Here is an 18,814-nt window from a genome sequence, read left to right as displayed (position 1 = left end):
CTATTCAACCTTTTCCTCACTGTAATCGAGACCCAGCAAACAGTAATCTCCTCAATCACTCTCTCAATTTGTTGACATCCTTCAGCTATTAATAAGCAAAATATACCATTCAACTCCAGATTGGTGGTCTCACAAGGAATTGTACAATTTTTTTCAGCTTTGTACTCTATCAGATTTATAAAGGCTAGCATACCAAATTACCACCCAATCTTTTTTCCAAATCAAAAATATACGGTTATAATCAGATGTTCACTGTTGAGTTCTTTCCATCACATTTTTTCACATTTAAGATTAAACTCCATCTGCCATTTTCATGCCTCCTCAAATCACACTCTTTCCAATCTGCTCTTTCCGTTTAGGTAACTTGGAGATTTCTGTCTTTGCAGTTTCCCAGCTTTTCTGGATTTTAGAGGTTTAAGGGCCTTATTTCTGCTAGGAACAATTGGCATGGTCCACTGGTACCCTGCCTAAATTGAACAATCAAGCAAGTCAAAAGCACCACGGTAATAAAGTAGAACGTGAATTTTTACTCAGCTAAATGAGTGGCTCACTGCTCACTAACAACCTATTCAATGTTTTCCTCACTGTAATCGAGACAGCAACAGTAATTGCCTCAATCACTATTCAATGTTCCTCGTCAGCTATTAATAAGCAAATATAATAATTCAACTTAAGATAAGCACAAGGAATTGAGAATCTTTTTCAGTTGTCTCTATCAGATTCAATACAGAGAATTCACAAATTTTTAAATAAAAATATATTGTAATCAATAGTTGAGTTCTTTCCATCACATTTTTTTTAAGATGGGATTGATGCCTCCTCAATCACACCCCAATCTGCTAAACCTTTATAACTTGGAGATTCAGGTCCCTGAGTTTCCCAGCTTTTCCCAAGTTGGGAAAGGGGGAAGTACAACGGGATCTGGGGATCCTTGTTCATCAGTCAATTAAAGTAAGCATGCAGGTACAACAGGCAGTGAAGAAAGCAAATGGCATGTTGGGCTTCATAACAAGAGTTGAGTATAGGAGCAAAGAGGTCCTTCTGCAGTTGTACAGGGCTCTGGTGAGACCACACCTGGAGTGTGCAATTGTGTGCAGTTTTGGTCTCCCAATTTGAGGAAGGACATTCTTGCTATTGAGGGAGTGCAGCATTGGTACACCAGGTCAATTCCCGGGATGGCGGGACTGTCATATGTTGATAGAATGGAGCGGCTGGGCTTGTATACTCTGGAATTTAGAAGGATGAGAGGGGATCATATTGCATATATAACGTTATTGCAAAATATAAGATTATTAAGGGTTTGGACACGCTAGAGGCAGGAAACATGTTTCCGATGTTGGGGGAGACCAGAACCAAGGGCCACAGTTTAAGAATCAATTTAGGATCCATTTAGGACGGAGATGAGGAAAAACCTTTTCACACAGAGAGTTGTGAGACTCTCTATGTGTGAAATTCTCTGCCTCAGACGGCGGCGGAGACTGGTTCTCTGGATGCTTTCAAGAGAGAGCTAGACAGAGCTCTTAAAGATAGCGGAGTCAAGGGATATGGGGAGAAGGCAAGAACGGGGTACTGATAGTGAATTATCGGCCATGATCACATTGAATGGCAGTGCTGGCTTAAGGGGCCGAATGGCCTACTCCTGCACCTATTGTCTATGACCTTTCACCCAGGTCTGATCTCCTGTGGCAAAGGTTCACATGACAACAGGGCTAATGCTGCACCCTTCATTTTTTTGACTGCAGAGAAAATGTCACGTTGTTTGCAAACTATAAACAGCTCTTCATAAAATTATCTTGGCTGAGTATTTGCTTATCATAATATTGATTCAGAAAAAAACCCAGCTTCTTCAAGAGGTTGGGCAGTATTTCAGTTAAGTAAGTAAGTAAGTTTATTGGCCAAGTATTCACATACAAGGAATTTGCCTTGGTGCTCCGCCCACAAGTAACAACATGACATACAGTGACAGTTACGAATAACTCGGAAAACACTAAACATTAATAATAATAAAAAATGAATGATAAAACACCATTGATCAAGTAAGTGAACCAACAAAATACCAGATCAAAGGGAGGCGACATATTTTTGGCTGTTGAGTAGAGCAACTACTCGTGGATAAAAACTGTGTTTATGTCTGGCTGTGGCAACTTTGACAGTCCGGAGTCGCCTTCCAGAGGGAAGTGATTCAAAGAGTTTGTGGCCTGGGTGAGAGGGGTCAGAGATGATCTTGCCCGCTCGCTTCCTGGCCCTTGCAGTGTACAGTTCATTGGCAAGTTCACTGCTTATACAGATATCAAATCACAAAATTCAACTCTCAGCAGACCCTTCAGATGGGGCTCTCAAAGAGAACCTGCAGCAAATATGACATACTTACTGGTTACAGAAAAGAAGATAATCCTCTGATCCTCTCCAACTTTGTTAATGGCTCGGCATCTGTACTTGGCACAGACTTTGGCTGCTTGAATCACGAGAGTGCTGACCATCTACAAGATCAGAAAAGTGGTAATATTTATGTTACAGGTAACATAGAAACATAGTAAATAGGTGCAAAGTAGGCCATTCGGCCCTTCGAGCCAGCACCCCCATTCGAATGTATAAAGAAATGAATGAATTAAAGAATAAGTTTATTGAGTAAGTATGTACACATACATACAAGGAATTTGCCTTGGTGTTCCGCTCGCATCTAACAACACGATATACAGTAACAATTAAGAATGACACATAAAACATTGAACATTAATAATAAAACATCACAGTTTAAACATGTGAATGAAGTAAAACACCAGAGCAAAAGGAGGCTACAGACTTTTGGTTATTGAGTAGAGCTACTACTCGAGGAAAAAATCTGTTATTATGTCTGGCTGTGGTGGCTTTGACAGTCCGGAGTCGCCTTCCAGAGGGAAGTGCTTCAAAGAGTTTGGGGCAGGGTGAGAGGGGTCAGAGGTGATCTTACCCGCTCGCTTCCTGGCCCTTGCAGTGTACAGTAATTTCAATGGGGGGGAAGGTTGCAGCTAACAACCTTCTCAGCTGATCAGACGATTCACTGCAGCCTCTGGATGTCGTGCTTGGTGGCTGAGCCAAAGCAAACCATGATGGAGAAGGTGAGGACAGACTCTACGATGGCCGTATAGAATTGGACCATCATTGCCTGTGGCAGATTGTGTTTCCTCAGCTGCCGCAGGAAGTACATCTTCTGTGGGCCTTTTGACTGTGGAGTCGATGGTGGCCCCCCATTTCCGGGCCTTGGAGTTGATGGTTCCGAGGGGGAGTGGTGTTGTTGATGGTGAGTGGGGGGAGGGGAGGGGGAGCTCTCCCAAAGTCTGCTATGTGATCATGGCTGATCATCCACAATCAGTACCCCGTTCCTGCCTTCCCCCCCATATCCCTTGATTCCGTTAGCCCTAGAGCTTTATCTAACTATTTTTTGAATGCATCCAGTGAATCGGCTTCCCTGCCTTCTGAGGCAGGGAATTCCACAAATTCACAACTCTCTGGGTGGAAAGGTTTTTTCTCCTATGTTCTAAATGGCCTACTCTTTATTCTTAAACTGTGACGCCTGGTTCTGGACTCCCCTAACATCGAGAACACGTTTCCTGCATCTAGCTTGTCCAATCCCTTAATAATTTTACATGTTTATATAAGATCCCCTCCCATCCTTCCAGTGTATACAAGCCCAGTTGTTCCATTCTTTCATCATATAACAGTCTCGCCATCCCGTGAATTAACCTTTATGAACCTACTCTGCACTCCCTCAATAGCAAGAATGTCCTTCCCCAAATTTGTAGACTAAAACTGCACACAATACTCCAGGTGTGGTCTCACCAGAGCCCTGTACAACTGCAGAAGGACCTCTTTTGCTCCTGTACTCAAATCCTCTCGTTATGAAGGACAACATGCCATTAGCTTTCTTCACTGCCTGCTGTACCTGCATGCTTACTTTCAATGACTGATGTACAAGGACACCCAGCTCTCTTTGCACTTCTGCTGTCCCGAATCTGACACCATTCAGATATTAATCTGCCTTCTTATTCTTGCCACCAAAGTGGATGACCTCACATTTATCCACAATATACTGCATCTACCATGCATCTGCCCACTCACCCAATCTATCCAAGTCACCCTGTATCCTCATAGCATCCTCTTCACAGTTGACACTGCCACCCAGCTTTGTGTCATCTGTAAATTTGCTAATGTTACTTTGAATTCCTTCATCTAAATCATTAATATATATTGTGAATAGCTGCGGTCTCAGCACCGAGCCTTGCGGCACTCCATTAGTCACTGCCTGCCATTCTGAAAGGAACCAGTTAATTTCTACTCTTTGTTTCCTGTCTGCCAACCAATTTTCCATCCATGTTAATACCCTACCCCCAATACCATGTGCTCTAATTTTGCCCACTAATCTTCTGTGTGGAACCTTATCAAGACTTTCTGAAAGTCCAGATACACTACATCCACTGGTTCTCCCTTGTCCATTTTACTTGTTACAGGTACACTGAGATCAACTCAAAAAACAGTATCACCTCTGACCAAAGGAGTCCAGATAGTAAAGCAACATTTGTAATCGATGAAATTTAAGTATAACATTAAAGATATGTGCAATCACATTCCCAATTAATGTTATCAAAACACAACTACGCCATTAAGATCAGTGTGGTAAAATACAATACAATACAATACAAATTTATTGTCATTTGAACCTCAAAAGAAGTTCAAACAAAATTTGGTTTCTGCAGTCATATAACATGAAAAGAACCAAGACACACAAACAACACAATTTACACAAACATCCATCACAGATGTTCTCACTGTGATGTAAGGCAAAGTCTTGTCTCTCCCCTGTGTTCCATTCTTCCCCTGATGTTAAAGCTCCCGGCGGGCGATGGCAAGTCCCGTGGCCGTTATGGCCGCACCGGGCGATGCAAGGCCCCGCTCCAGGAGATGCAAGGCCGTTAAGGCCGCGCCGGGAGATGCAAGGCCCCGCTCCGGGTCTCAATGTTGGAGCCCCTGGCTGGCGATGGCAAGTCCCGCGGCAGGTGATGCAAGGCCCTGCTCCAGGAGATGCAAGGCTGTTAAGGCCGCGCCGGGAGATGCAAGGCCCCGCTCCGGGTCTCAATGTTGGAGCCCCCGACGGGCGATGGCAAGTCCCGCGGCCATTAAAGCCGCGCCAGGTGATGCAAGGCCCCGCTCCGGGTCACCCTCAACCACGCAACTCAGGCGGGAGAAGTTGCCGTTGCAGGAGTTCCGAAAAGTGGTCTCCCACCAGGGACTCGGGACTTCCGGACGTCACCGTCCACCGAACCTGCGGCTGGAGCCTCCGAGCACCGGAGTCGGGTCAGCAGCTCTCCACGCTCCGAAGCCGGCCAGCGCCATGATGGCGAGGAGTCCGCAGGCTCCGCAACTGGAGCCCCCAGGTCTGGAGGCTGCTCCACGGTGCTAGGCCCCAACGACAACGGAGGCCCGACAGGGAAAAGGCCGTACAGGAAGGCAGGAAGGAGATTTTAAAGTTTCCGCCCACAGCTAAAAACAATATAAAACCACAACAAACTATACATTCAATGGGACAAAGATTAAAAAAGGATTGCAGAGGCCGCTGCAACGTCAGTCGCGCCACCTTCACAATCATCATTCAAATTAATTTATATAGTTATTAGACTAAAGAAGGGTCTCAAACCGACACGTCACCTATCCATGACCTCCACAGATTGTCTGACCAGTTGTGGAATTCTAGCACTTTGTGTTCTACGTAAAATTCTAGCACTTGCAGTTACTCGAGTCCCCAACTCTCTTATATAATTATAGATTTGTTGCAATGATAGACTTCAACGTTTTTTGTGTTTGTTTAACCAAACATTTTCTACAGTTAATTCACCTTGTGTTTTCCTTTAATGACTTTAGTTTGAGGCTCTGAGATTTCTATCATATTGCGGCCTTCATTGTCTGTGATGTTCCTCCAGTTTTCATCTCCATCCGACTTATAGGGGGCTTGCAATTCTTTTCTATAACTGTTAGAAAGAAATTGAGATAATCATCTTCAAATAACTCCTCCAAGTTAAATATGACATGAGTTTCCAGCAAATCATAATTGTATTCACTCGGTTACTCAATGGGAAAATGTTCAGTTTACTGAAACACTTTGTGATGCCAGCATATCTCCTAAAGGTTAGGAAAGCTAATTTTACGACCAGTCTGGAGAATCAAATAGATAGAATTATTCTCCTAATAGACATGCAGAAATTACAATTGAAAATGATTAGACTGAGCTGAAGCAACTTCTTGGCTTCCTCAACTACACAGCTTGTTGACACTCATCATCAGACCAAAAAAAATAAATTCATCCCGTCTCTTTCTGAAGCTGAGTTACATTGCCACATTTGCAATCAACAACAAACCAATAATACTTGTGTCTGACCTCAAGGGAAAAGCACCATGATGTAGGAGTAGCACAGCGGGTCAGGCAGCATCTCTGAAGACAACTTGTACTTAGAACAAGCGCTGTCTGCGAGGGCGCTCAGCATCGCCAAGGACTGCTCTCACCCCAAAAGCACCATCCATGATGCCGAGGAGGTAGCTGTCACTCTACTCACACGCGGTGACTGCCAATCAGGCAAATCATCTCGCTCTTCCAGGGAGACTAAAATTTTGTTTGTCTCTGTACTTACACTGACAATGACATCTCCCTCCCATTGAGGTAATCAGAATGGAAGGTTGACTTTAATGAGGTACTTTTGAAAGGCAACATCGTGGTTTTGTTTAGTTTATTATTATTGTCATGTGTACTAAGGTACAGTGAAAAACGTTTGTTTGCATGCTATCCAGTTAAAGAAAAGACTATACATGATTACAATCATGCTATCCACAGTACACAGATGAAAGGTACAACATTTAGTGGAAACTAACATCTGATTTTTTAATGAAACTAGTGGGCATTGATGTGCTGATGTCATTTGAGCCAGAATGCATAACTGAATCAATTGCAATAAAGGTGAACTTAGTTTTTTGTTCTTAAATGAAAAATGAAAAAAAAATTTTTTTTCATTTTTCATTTATATAAAGTATATATGATATATACATATACTGGTTTAAACCAGACAGACACCAAAAGCTGGAGTAACGCAGTGAGTCAGACAACATCTCTGGAAGGAATGAGTGTTATATTGTGCATTTTGTGTGTAGCCTTAACAAATGCAGAAAAATATTCAAAATTCAAAATATTATTCAAACTCCTGAAGTGATTTCAATTAGGATACACTGAAGGTTGTAACTATGTTTGGAAGCAAGGCTTTGATAAATTAGTTTTGCTGCCAGAGATAATTCAAGTTCTAAGGAAGATGAGGAGACAGAGAAACCACTGCAGTCCTCAATAAGATTCTTGCTTCCGTGATTGGAAAGGGAAAACAATAGGGGTGGTGGAGGAAGGACCTAGTGGATGTGAGTGGCCAAACAAACAACAGGAAAGCAGATTGCCCAGGATTGTCATGCAGGAAGTCCACCGGACCTTCTGCGAGGCCAAGATAAGAAAAGCCTCTTGGGCTACTGTGGGAGGGTGTCACTCATTCTCAACATCAATCAATTCACTTCCTCTAGAATAAATACATCTTGCACAGACAAACAGTCAGCTTTTTGCCTGCATTATTCCTTTGCAACTTAACACAAAGTTACTGTTTTATTGGTTGGTATGCATCTAAATGCTTGCCATATGCCTAATGGGATATTGATAGTTCTCTGAACCCACTAGAGTATTTATTACATTGATAGTCAACTTATTGAACTATGTTGCTTGCTGCTAAATAAAATATATATCCCATCCACAAAAATGACAAGACGTAACATCAAGATTTGTCATTCTGTTTCACGGTAAAGAAAGACAACGGGTGCAGAATGTAAGAATTAGGATCAAGAGTAGATCATCCAGCTCTTGGTCCCTTTCTGCTTGATCCTCACCGACCTTTTATTTCAGTGCCACTTTCCTGGGCTAATCTCATATCCTGACCCTTAATATCAAAAAATGTTTTGATCGCTGTCAAAAATGTTCTGATTGACTGAGCACGATGAGGAAAAACATTTTCACCCAGAGAGTTGTGAATCTGTGGAATTCTCTGCCATGGAGGCCAATTCACTGAATGTATTCAAGAGAGAGTTGGATATGGCTCTTAGGGCTAATGGAATCAAGGGATATAGGGCAAAAGCAGGAATGGGGTACTGATTTTGGATGATCAGCCATGATCATATTGAATGGCAGTGCTGGCTCGAAGTGCAGAATGGCCTACTCCTGCACCCATTTTCTATGTTTCTATGTTTCTTGGTGGAGAAACCAAAGATTTGTGGAGAATTTCTTCTGATATCTGCTCTGAATGGCCAACCCATACTTTGCGACTGACCCCTGGTTCTGGAATCCAGTGCTTGGGGAAACATCAGCATTTTGTGTCTATCTTCAGCGTAAACCAGCATCTGCTGGTTCCTTCCTATTCCTTCCTACACATTAATTTTGCATCTGCCTCATAAAGCCCCATGAGGGCTTTATATATTTCAAATCACCTCTTATCCTAAATGCAGAAGAATATATGCTCAGTCTGCTTATTCTCTTTCCACAACAAACCTGCCATCCCTGGAATCAATGTGTAGGAACCCTTCTTCAGACTGAGAGTCTGAGAGTCAGATTGTGTCTATCCTTGGAATCAATCTTGGTAACTCTCTCTGCTTTCCCATGACCAGACATCTATCATTAAGATTAGGAGGTAACCACTATTCCAACTGTAGTCTCACATTGACCCTAAATAATTGGTGCCGGACATCACTAACCTGAACTCAAATTCTCTTGTAGTAAAGGCCAACAAACTATTTGCTCTCCTAAATGCTTGCATGCCAACTTTCAGTGATTCGTGTGCAAGGATTGTAATCATATATAATCTTTCCGTTGTCTGGTTAGCGTGCAACAAAAAGCTTTTCACTGTACCTCAGTACACATGACAATAAACTAAACTAAACTTGGGATACTCCGAAACCCAACAAATTGTATGCAATCTCTCACTATAGTAAAATACTCTGTCCTCCAAAAGTACAGTTCAATCCCAAGTTCAATTCATGCACAATTTCAGAACAAGTGAAAAATAAACCACCTCCGTCAGAACCACAATGAAGTACCAAAATAAGGAATCAAATATCTTACTTGTAGGAGAAGCTGCAGTTCTCCATGGGCTGCCAGTCCCAGATGATGCTGCTGGGAGTAGGGATGCCATACGCAGTGCAAGTCAATGTTTGCCTGCTTCCATAGTTGTGAAAGTCAGTATTTGTCGCCACTTCTTTCTCATGAATTTCTGGAGGAACTGTTAAATAATGAATCACACTTTCAGAAATCAGATGCCTGTGAACAACTGTCCAGGTGTCAGGGGTTATGAGGAGAATGGGGTTCAAGGGGAAGGATAGATCAGCCATGATTGGACGGCAAAGTAGACTTGAATGGCTGAATGGCCTAATTCTGCTCCTATTTCATGAACTAATGAAGTGTTCGGTTTGCTACACAGGGTAAACTATTGAGATGCAGAAAGGCATGAATAACCCAGAGGTTCCAAGTGCAAGTCCTTTCTAGCATCAAAGGTAAATGCAATTGAAATAAAAACAATTGTAGTTTATTTTAAATCATGGACAAAATAGTTAGAGCCTTTTGTAATGCAGTCAGAAATGCCATCAAAATAATTTCAGAGCGGACTTAACAATGGGTGGCAGTGGATCACCCGCATTGCCCACTGCCCAATTGCTGATCCCACTGGTATTTCAATTCAGATACTTTATAGGGGAAAATCACAAAGTGCTGGATTAACTCAGTGGATCAGGCAGCATTTCTGGAGGAAATTGATAGGTGATGTTTTGTGGTGGGAGCCTTCTTCAGATTGATTGTAGAGGATGGTATGTTGGCTTTCATAGCAAGAGGATTTGAGTATAGGAGCAGGGAGGTTCTACTGCAGTTGTACAGGGTCTTGGTGAGACCACACCTGGAGTATTGGGTGCAGTTTTGGTCTCCAAATCTGAGGAAGGACATTATTGCCATAGAGGGAGTGCAGAGAAGGTTCACCAGACTGATTCCTTGGATGTCAGGACTGTCTTATGAAGAAAGACTGGATAGACTTGGTTTATACTCTCTAGAATTTAGGAGACTGAGAGGGGATCTTATAGAAACTTACAAAATTCTTAAGGGGTTGGACAGGCTAGATGCAGGAAGATTGTTCCCGATGTTGGGGAAGTCCAGGAAAAGGGGTCACAGCTTAAGGATAAGGGGGAAATCCTTTAAAACTGAGATGAGGAGAACTTTTTTCACACAGAGAGTGGTGAATCTCTGGAACTCTCTGCCACAGAGGGTAGTTGAGGCCAGTTCATTGGCTATATTTAAGGGGGAGTTAGATGTGGCCCTTGTGGCCAAGGGGATCAGAGGATATGGAGAGAAGGCAGGTACGGGATACTGAGTTGATGATCAGCCATGATCATATTGAATGGCGGTGCAGGCTCGAAGGGCCGAATGGCCTACTCCTGCACCTAATTTCTATGTTTCTAGGATGGGAGAAAGCTATAAAAGAGAGGCGGCGTGAAGGAAAGATTTACCCAGGTTTCTCCCCCACTACGACAATCAGTCTGAAGAAGTACAGGAAATGGAGATGCAGGTGAGAGCTCCATCAATCACTCTGGGCGAGAAGCCCCATTTCCTGAAGAAGGGGAACTTCTCTGCTGTTCTGAATTGGAAAGCTTCATCTCGTAAACAGATGAGGCAGAAATGGAGAGACGAGAGAAAGGCAGCAGAGTGGGAGGAGGTGTAGTCTAGGTTGCTGTGGGAGTCAGAGGGTATGTCTTGCAATGATGACTTTTAACATTCACTTGAGATTCTTCAATTACGAAACTGCCCAGAACTACAGAATTTCTTACCGTTTACTTTGAGTTGAACTGTGTGATGCCGCACCTCTTTTGACATTGGATTTCTCAGTATAATTGTGTAATTCCCAACTTCATTTTCTGTAACATCACTGATCAGCAGTGCATATCTAACCTGCTTTATTCGGTAGTCATCCTTACTAATTGGTCTTCCATTCTTGGTCCTATAAAAATAAGTCATTTGGAATTATTCTGAAGTAATTACGGGATTTTCTTAAATTGTGCTTACATACTGTGGATATAAAATAATGTTGATCCCTTTGATAATCCTTTTATGCTGCGACCCTAAGAAAACGCCCAAAATTATGAGTAGAGCAACGTATTAGTAATAAACATTAGACCATATTTGGTACAGAACAAGGATCTATTGATTGCATGAAATGGTATTAGAAAAGTCTGATGACTTTGTAGTTTCTTTTGCAACAATGATCAATTTTAAAGTATTGCATTTAAAACACAGTTTACGTTTCAGCTGACCAAGTCATTTGATTGATCGATTGAAAGTTATAGCCCGGAAACCGGACATTTGACCTATCAAGCCCACACCAACCATCGATTTTAAGGATAAGGGGGAAATATTTTAGGCCCGAGATGAGAAAAACATTTTTCCCACAGAGAGTGGTGAATCTGTGGAATTCTCTGCCACCGAAGGTAGTTGAGGCCAGTTCATTGGCTATATTTAAGAGGGAGTTAGATGTGGCCCTTGTGGCTAAAGGGATCAGGGGGTATGGAGAGAAGGCAGGTACAGGATACTGAGGTGGATGATCAGCCATGATCATATTGAATGGCGGTGCAGGATCGAAGGGCCGAATGGCCTACTTCTGCACCTATTGTCTATGTTTCTATAATTACCCATTCACATTGGTATCTATGTTATCCTATTTAAGAATCCACTCCCTACACACTGGTGGTAATTTACAGAGATGAATTAGCCAGTGTCTTTGGGATGTGGGAGGATACTGGAGCATCTGGAAGAAGCCCATGCTGTCATAGAGAGAATATGCAAACTCCATACAAACATCACCCGAGGTCAGAAACAAAGCCAGAAGTCTAGCGCTGTGAGGCAGTAGCTCTACCAGCTACACCACCTTGTCATCTGCTATTTGATTCATTCAAACTAACTAACAAATAAAAACTCCACATGTTTACACTTGATTCAGAAAATATAAATATAACATTTCATCTTAAACCTCTGAAATTCTAGCAAAATATGTTTTTGATCTATTGTTCTATCCAATTTTGTGCATTATAACCAAAATATTTAAAGTATTAGAAACAAGATATTTAACTCAATGTACTGAAGTTCAACTCATTCCAATCATCCAAGGTCATTTAACATTTCATGGAAACACGTCAAAATGAATAATAAAACTGACAATTGCATTTGGTAAGATAACTACATATTTAATGCTCTGGTATTCATCTCTGTAAATAGGGTGGAAGATTGCAACCTTCACGTGGTCCACCCTGTTTCAACTAATGCAACCAACTCGACGTGTACAAACGGAAGATCAAATAGAACAAGTTGTCCAACAACTTTATGCTGTGCCCGCCTCACGAAAGAAGAAGATCTCTCTAAATTAACTGTCACTTATTATTTATATCATTTGTTTAGCAATTACCATTTCACTTCTGGCTGGGGATAGCCTGTGAACATCACTGAAATGTTGACATCCCTTTCGTTCAGTACTGTCTCAATTATTGACCTGGCTTTGAGATCTATGAAGATGAAGGGTTTTTCTGAAAGCACAAAATAAAAGCAAAGTCAGATCCTAAAGCTAATGGTCTTTTTGAAAACCTTTGGCGTGCAAACTTCTGAGTGCCAGAGGAACTGACGCTGTTTGTGTAAGAACGCATAGCTCATTATATTTGTGTGAACAAGTTAGGAAAACAAATTGTTAACATTCAACAAAAATGTGTGGAGGTTTGGCCCCTGGCACTGTAAAAATGATGTCAATTTGTTCAGTCATCAAGAAAAGGCACCTTTTTTGCAGCAGGGATGTTATTCTCCAAACAAGTACAAATGGTTTACTTGATGCCCCAAAAGCACATTTATGAACTAACATAATAGCTGTGCAAAGCTCTTTTGTGTCATTCGCCCATCAAGGTTATGGTGTTTGCAAAAACTCTTGATTCAGTCTAACATTTGCCAGTGGTAGTTATATTTGGTAATAATGTTATGCCCTTAAAATACCTTAAAACTATTTATATCTAGTCAATGTATTTCACAGCATATCATACAGAATATATCTTACCATAGACAATAACATCAGCGCTGGTCTCCTTTGTCATCCTGTCACTGGTAGCTCTGCATAAATATCTGCCTTCATCTCTCTTTGTCACATTATCTATAATCAGAAAGCTTGAGAATTCCAGGCTATTTGTTAAATGTCGCTTCTGGATTTTGATGAATAAGTGAGGATTGTGCTGTAATTAACAGAAATACAATACAATCAGTTTTATTCGTCACATTGCACATAAAGTGCAAGTGAAATGAATTTTCCAGCAGCGGTACAATGAGAAAGAACACACAAAAACACAATAAAATTTTAACACAAACATCCACCACAGCATTCATCACTGTGGTGGAAGGCACAACATTTGGCCAGTCCTCCTCCATTTCCCCCCGTGGTCGGGACCTCAACCCTCCGCAGTCGCCGCTGCGGGCATCCAGATGATAAAAGTCAAGGTAAGTGTTTAGTCAAATAGTGTTTATTTGGAGATCCAATACTACATAGTTCAAATTTACTGAATGGATTCTGCTACGGCCTCGATAACACACCAGTGCTCTACTTACTCAGAGGACTAAGGAAATTCAACATGTCTCCAATGATTCTTACCAACTTCTGCAGATCTACCATAGAAATCATTGAATGGATCACAGCTTGGGTTGACAGCTGCTCTGCCCACGATCACGACATGGTCACAGTCCAGCTCATCACACAAAGCAGCCTCCTCCATCTCATTTCCCCCCAATAGACAATAGACAATAGGTGCAGGATTAGGCCATTCGGCCCTTCGAGCCATTCAATGTGATCATGGCTGATCATCCCCAATCAGTAACCCGTTCCTGCCTTCTCCCCATATCCCCTGACTGCTGTCTTTAAGAGCCCTATCTAGCTCTCTCTTGAAAGCATCCAGAGAACCGGCCTCCACTGCCCTCTGAGTCAGAGAATTCCACAGACTCACAACTCTCTGTGAGAAAAAATATTTCCTCATCTCCGTTCTAAATGGCTTACCTAGTCTACAACTGTGGCCCCTGGTTCTGGACTCCCCCAAGTAACATCGGGAACATGTTTCCTGCCTCTAGCATGTCTAAACCCTTAATAAGCTTATATGTTTCAATAAGATACCCTCTCATCCTTCTAAACTCCAGAGTATACACGCCCAGCCATTCCATTCTCGCAGCGTATGACAGTTCCGCCATCCCAGGAATTAACCTTGTAAACCTATGCTGCGCTGCCTCAATAGCAAGAATGTCCTTCATCAAATTAGGGAGCTAAAACTGCACACAATACTCCAGGTGTGGTCTCACCAGGGCCCTATACAACTGCAGAGGACCTCTTTGCTCCTAATCTCAACTCCTCTTGTTATAAAGGCCAACATGCTATTCGCTTTCTTCACTGCCTGCTGTACCTGCATGCTTACTTTCATTGACTGATGAACAAGGACCCCCAGATCCCGTTGTACTTCCCCTTTTCCCAACTTGACACCATTTAGATAGTAATCTGTCTTTATCTAAATCATTGGTGTATATTGCAAATAGCTGCGGTCCCAGCACCGAGCCATGCGGTACCCCCCCATCTCATTCTCCCCACTTTCCCCATCGACTCCATCCACTCATCACGCTGCCTTGGGAAAGCAGCCAACGTAATCATGTATCATTCACACACCGTTCATTCCCTCTTCTCCCATCTCCCTCCCAGCAGAAGATGCAAAAGCTTTGAATCATGCACTGCCAGATTAGGAATTGCTTCTGTTGTCAGACTCTTGAATGGATTATCGTAACCTAACAATGTATTCCTCATCTCGCAATCTACCCTGTTACTTCTGATATCTATTCTTTCTCTATAGTTGTAACTATATTATGCTATCTGTTTTTCTCTTTTTGCAACACAGTATGTAAACATGTATGGTTTGATCTTCTCATATTTGGTACAATTTGGCTGGATTGCATGCAACGCAAAATTTTCACAGTATCTCGTTTTCATGTTTTCATCAGTTTTCATAATACAATATGACAATATAAACCTATATCAGTTTATGTGGACCTAGATCATCCCATTGATTAACATTAGTATCTGTGATGCACCAGGTTGGCTCACTAGGTATATTCTTACACCTGAACATGGACAGAAATCCCCAGGGGGGACAGGGGGGCATGCCCCCCCACCCATGTTTTGAGAGGCGGGGCATAATCCCCCCATGTTTTCTATCAGGATTTTAAAATCCAGTGGAAAAAAACCCATTAAAATCCCCGCTTTCCACAAGACAGTGGGGGTGGGACTGATGATCGAGGGCGCCGATTGGACGAGAGAGACGTCGGTCAGCAGGTTGTGGGAGGGGGAACCATGATGATTCAGACCGATGATTGGAGGAGGGAGGTGTCTGTCAGAGGCGGAAGTAGGAGGGTGGGACTGAGGACAGAGCCCGTGATTGGAGGAGGGTGACGTCCTGGTGGAGCAAAGATCATAGAGTGGAGCTTGAATCAGTCCGTTTGTGGGGCTTTTCATCGCCCGGCCCGGCGCAGCTTAAAATTGGCAACGGGATCTTCCACCGCCCTGTGGTCAAATTTCTGCCTCGAGACGATCGAGGCTCCCAATGTTGAAGCTCCCGTCGGACGATGAAAGGCCCTGCGAATGGGCCGATTCAAGCTGCACGATTCGGGGCAGACGAAGCTGCTGTTGCTGGAGTTCGGAGCCAATCACCAACCAGGTCAGCTCCCGATGTTACCATCCACAGGGCCCACGGCTGAAGCCTCGCGTGTGTGAGCATGTGCACTCGTGGCCATCAAAAAATTGTGTCCCCCCCATGTTTTGATAGTAATTTCCGTGCCTGCACCTGAAAGTGAAAATTTCAGTGCCACTCTGAACTTAAACTGCATAACTAATATGTCTCTGTTATGCTGCTGAGAAAGTGCTGGATTCTCTGATATATTGCTTTGTTTGTGGGAAATTAAATTGAGAGTCTGTCTATGTATTAAATTGAATATAAAAGATTCCTTGTCAAAAAAATGACTGGTCCCTTTACGAATATTTCCTTACTATTTTCTTATAAACAAAAATATTCCAGCCATTTATCTCAAGATAGGCCTTTCATTGTTTTGCTTTTTATCTTTCTTGGTGTTTGCGGAACTTTGTAGAATTTTAAGTTGCTTTACTTTAACAATAATGGTTGCAATTCCAAAGGAATTCATCGTAGATGTTCTTAACATTCAATCTGACTACATTTCACAATTTCTACAAAAGGGTAAACTCTTTACATACTGAGAACAATAATAATTTATAAGGTCTGATATTTTGTCATTTTAACTATGATTGTTTGTAATGGCAATTCATAAGGTATTTCTCCTGCTCCAAACATTACCAGCATATTTCCGTGAATCTAATGAATATAGAACAATACTGCCAGGAACAAGCCATTCCGCCCACAATGACTGTGCCTATCATGATGGCATGTTTTATTTAACAATATTGTTCTTTCAATAAGTTCATGACACTAAAATCTCAGGACTATTTCTGGTCTGTTACTCCCTTTAGCCAAGACTACCATCACCTGCATTTCATTTTTAAATTTGTCCCTGCAATGTAGATTTACAGTGTTTCCTTTGTACCATTTGGCCTAGTAATGTGACCTGAAGATCTTTTGGTGTTTTATAATCTTTTTGTGATTGTACTGCTAAAATAAATTATTAACAACCTTACTTCTTTCAACAGTTGTATTCAGTTTGCAATTAGCACTTTACCTGTTCGATAAACAGAAAATAAGTACTCCCAGGTAAACATGTAAAATATGTATGTTTAAGACTGCCATAAAATAATTGTTACAAAACAATCTACTTCTCCCCTTTCCTACGGTAAACCCAGACTTGAAGTAACAAAGTGAACATCCTATCCTGCTTCATTGGGTTTATTCAGAAAGATACCTTTTTACCTTTTCAAATCAATAAAAGCAGTAATATTTTTATATGTTATACCTTCTTATCTGGATATTCCCATTGAAAATTCAGCTGTACATTCAGTTCTGTTCTGGCAGTGCAGTTGAGTATCAAGCGCTCCCTCACTGACAATTCCACTGGGGTTGGTGTGTTCAGTGTGAGGTTATAAATCAAGTGTCCTACAGAAGGGATTATAAATAGAGACTTATGATGTTGTAGCGTGGATGATATTCAGTTTCAGTTTAGTTTTTGTCACGTGAAAGGTACAGTGAAAAGCTTTTTTGCTTGCTAACCAGTCAGCAGAAAGACAATGTACAGTCACAATGGATCCATTTACAGTCTAGAAGATACATTATATGGGAATAACATTTAATGCAAGCCAGCAAAGTCCGATCAAGGATAGTCCAAGGGTCATCAAAGAGGTCGATGGTAGTTCAGCGCTGTTCTCCGGTTGTGGTAGGATGATTCAGTTGCCCGATAACAGCTGGGAAGAAACTGTCCCTGAATCTGGTGGTGTGTGTTTTCACACTCCTATACCTTTTGCCTGATGGGAGAGGGGTGACGAGGGAGTGGCCAGGATGCAACTTGTTCTTGATAATGCTGCTGGCCTTGCTGAGGCAGTGCGAGGTATGAATTGAGTCAATAGAAGGGAGGTTGGTTTGTGTGATGGTCTGGGCTGCATGCACAATTTGCTGCAATTTCTTGCAGTCTTGGATGGCGCTGTTCCCAAACCAACCTGTGATGCATCCTGATAAAATGTTTTCTGTGGTGCATCTGTAGAAGTTGGTGAGAGCTGTAGGGGAGTGCTGTACGAACTCAAAAGGAACTGCAGGTGCTGGAATCTTGAGCAAAACACATGCTGGATGAACACAATAGGTTAGACAGCATCTGAGGAGAGAATGGACAGATGACGTTTTGGGTTGGGACCCTTCTTCAAGTGATTAGTGGAACCGGGTGAGAAAGGATTGATTAGCAAATGAGTCAGGTGGGGGTGAAAAGTGTGGAGATTGCAACTAAAACTGGAGGTGACAAGTAAATTCATTTCACTTGCACTTAATGTGCATTGTGACAAATAAAACTGATTGATTGATTGATGGGAGAAGACTAGATGATGGAATCTGATAGGGAAGGAGGGAAGGAGGGAAGTCAAATGTAGAACTAGAAAAGAGAATAGGTAGAAAGGAAATGTAGTGCTGTTTTGCCTTGTTGCTTAATGTACTAAGAACACATTTGCCATTATAAATAAAATAAAATAATTTGCAACAGCAGGTCAGACAAAATTTATGTGCAGAGAAACAGTGTCAATATTTTAGGAAAATAACCTTCCTTCCGAACTTAGTATTTTTAGAATTTTCAACCTGCTGTATTTTATTTGTAATTTTCAATCTAGCGGAGGAAATCTCCTAATGTTATCAGATATCACCACAATTTCTTACTGTCACAGTGTTGAACATTGATCTAGATCTGTGTGGACCATAATGCTTAATGTGCATTAACAGATGCCTTTGATGGCCATAGTTTGCAGTGCAGTGACTGTTTCAGTCCTCGATGTGCTCCTGCCATTTGCAGTTAAAGGCCATGATGAAGATATGCTACCCAGAGTAAGTGGGCAAAGATTGTGGATGGGGTTCATATGACCAGTTTACTGGAGCAAAATAGGTCATTTGGCCCATCGAGTCTGCTCCAATATTCCATCATTGCAATATATTTTTCCCTCTCAACCCCATTCTACTGCCTTCT

At 42.0% G+C, this 18,814-nt stretch overlaps 1 protein-coding gene across 1 annotated transcript in view; it reads right to left on the bottom strand.

Annotated features, from left to right (window-relative positions):
- Positions 1–18,814, bottom strand: part of kdr (kinase insert domain receptor (a type III receptor tyrosine kinase)) — a 74,814-nt gene that overhangs the window by 40,142 nt on the left and 15,858 nt on the right. The window contains exons 6-12 of the mRNA XM_055648367.1: positions 17,114–17,253; positions 13,173–13,344; positions 12,540–12,657; positions 10,912–11,081; positions 9,167–9,323; positions 5,870–6,002; positions 2,372–2,480 (exon numbers count right to left, since the gene is read on the bottom strand). Of these exons, the coding sequence (XP_055504342.1) occupies positions 2,372–2,480; positions 5,870–6,002; positions 9,167–9,323; positions 10,912–11,081; positions 12,540–12,657; positions 13,173–13,344; positions 17,114–17,253 (999 nt within the window). The remainder of the gene's footprint in view (positions 1–2,371; positions 2,481–5,869; positions 6,003–9,166; positions 9,324–10,911; positions 11,082–12,539; positions 12,658–13,172; positions 13,345–17,113; positions 17,254–18,814) is intronic.

The sequence above is a fragment of the Leucoraja erinacea genome, chromosome 1 (genome assembly GCF_028641065.1).
Source record: "Leucoraja erinacea ecotype New England chromosome 1, Leri_hhj_1, whole genome shotgun sequence".
In the NCBI taxonomy this organism is placed as follows: domain Eukaryota; kingdom Metazoa; phylum Chordata; class Chondrichthyes; order Rajiformes; family Rajidae; genus Leucoraja; species Leucoraja erinaceus.
Note: the sequence above shows the minus strand (reverse complement) of the source record. Positions and strands in the feature narration are given on the sequence as shown.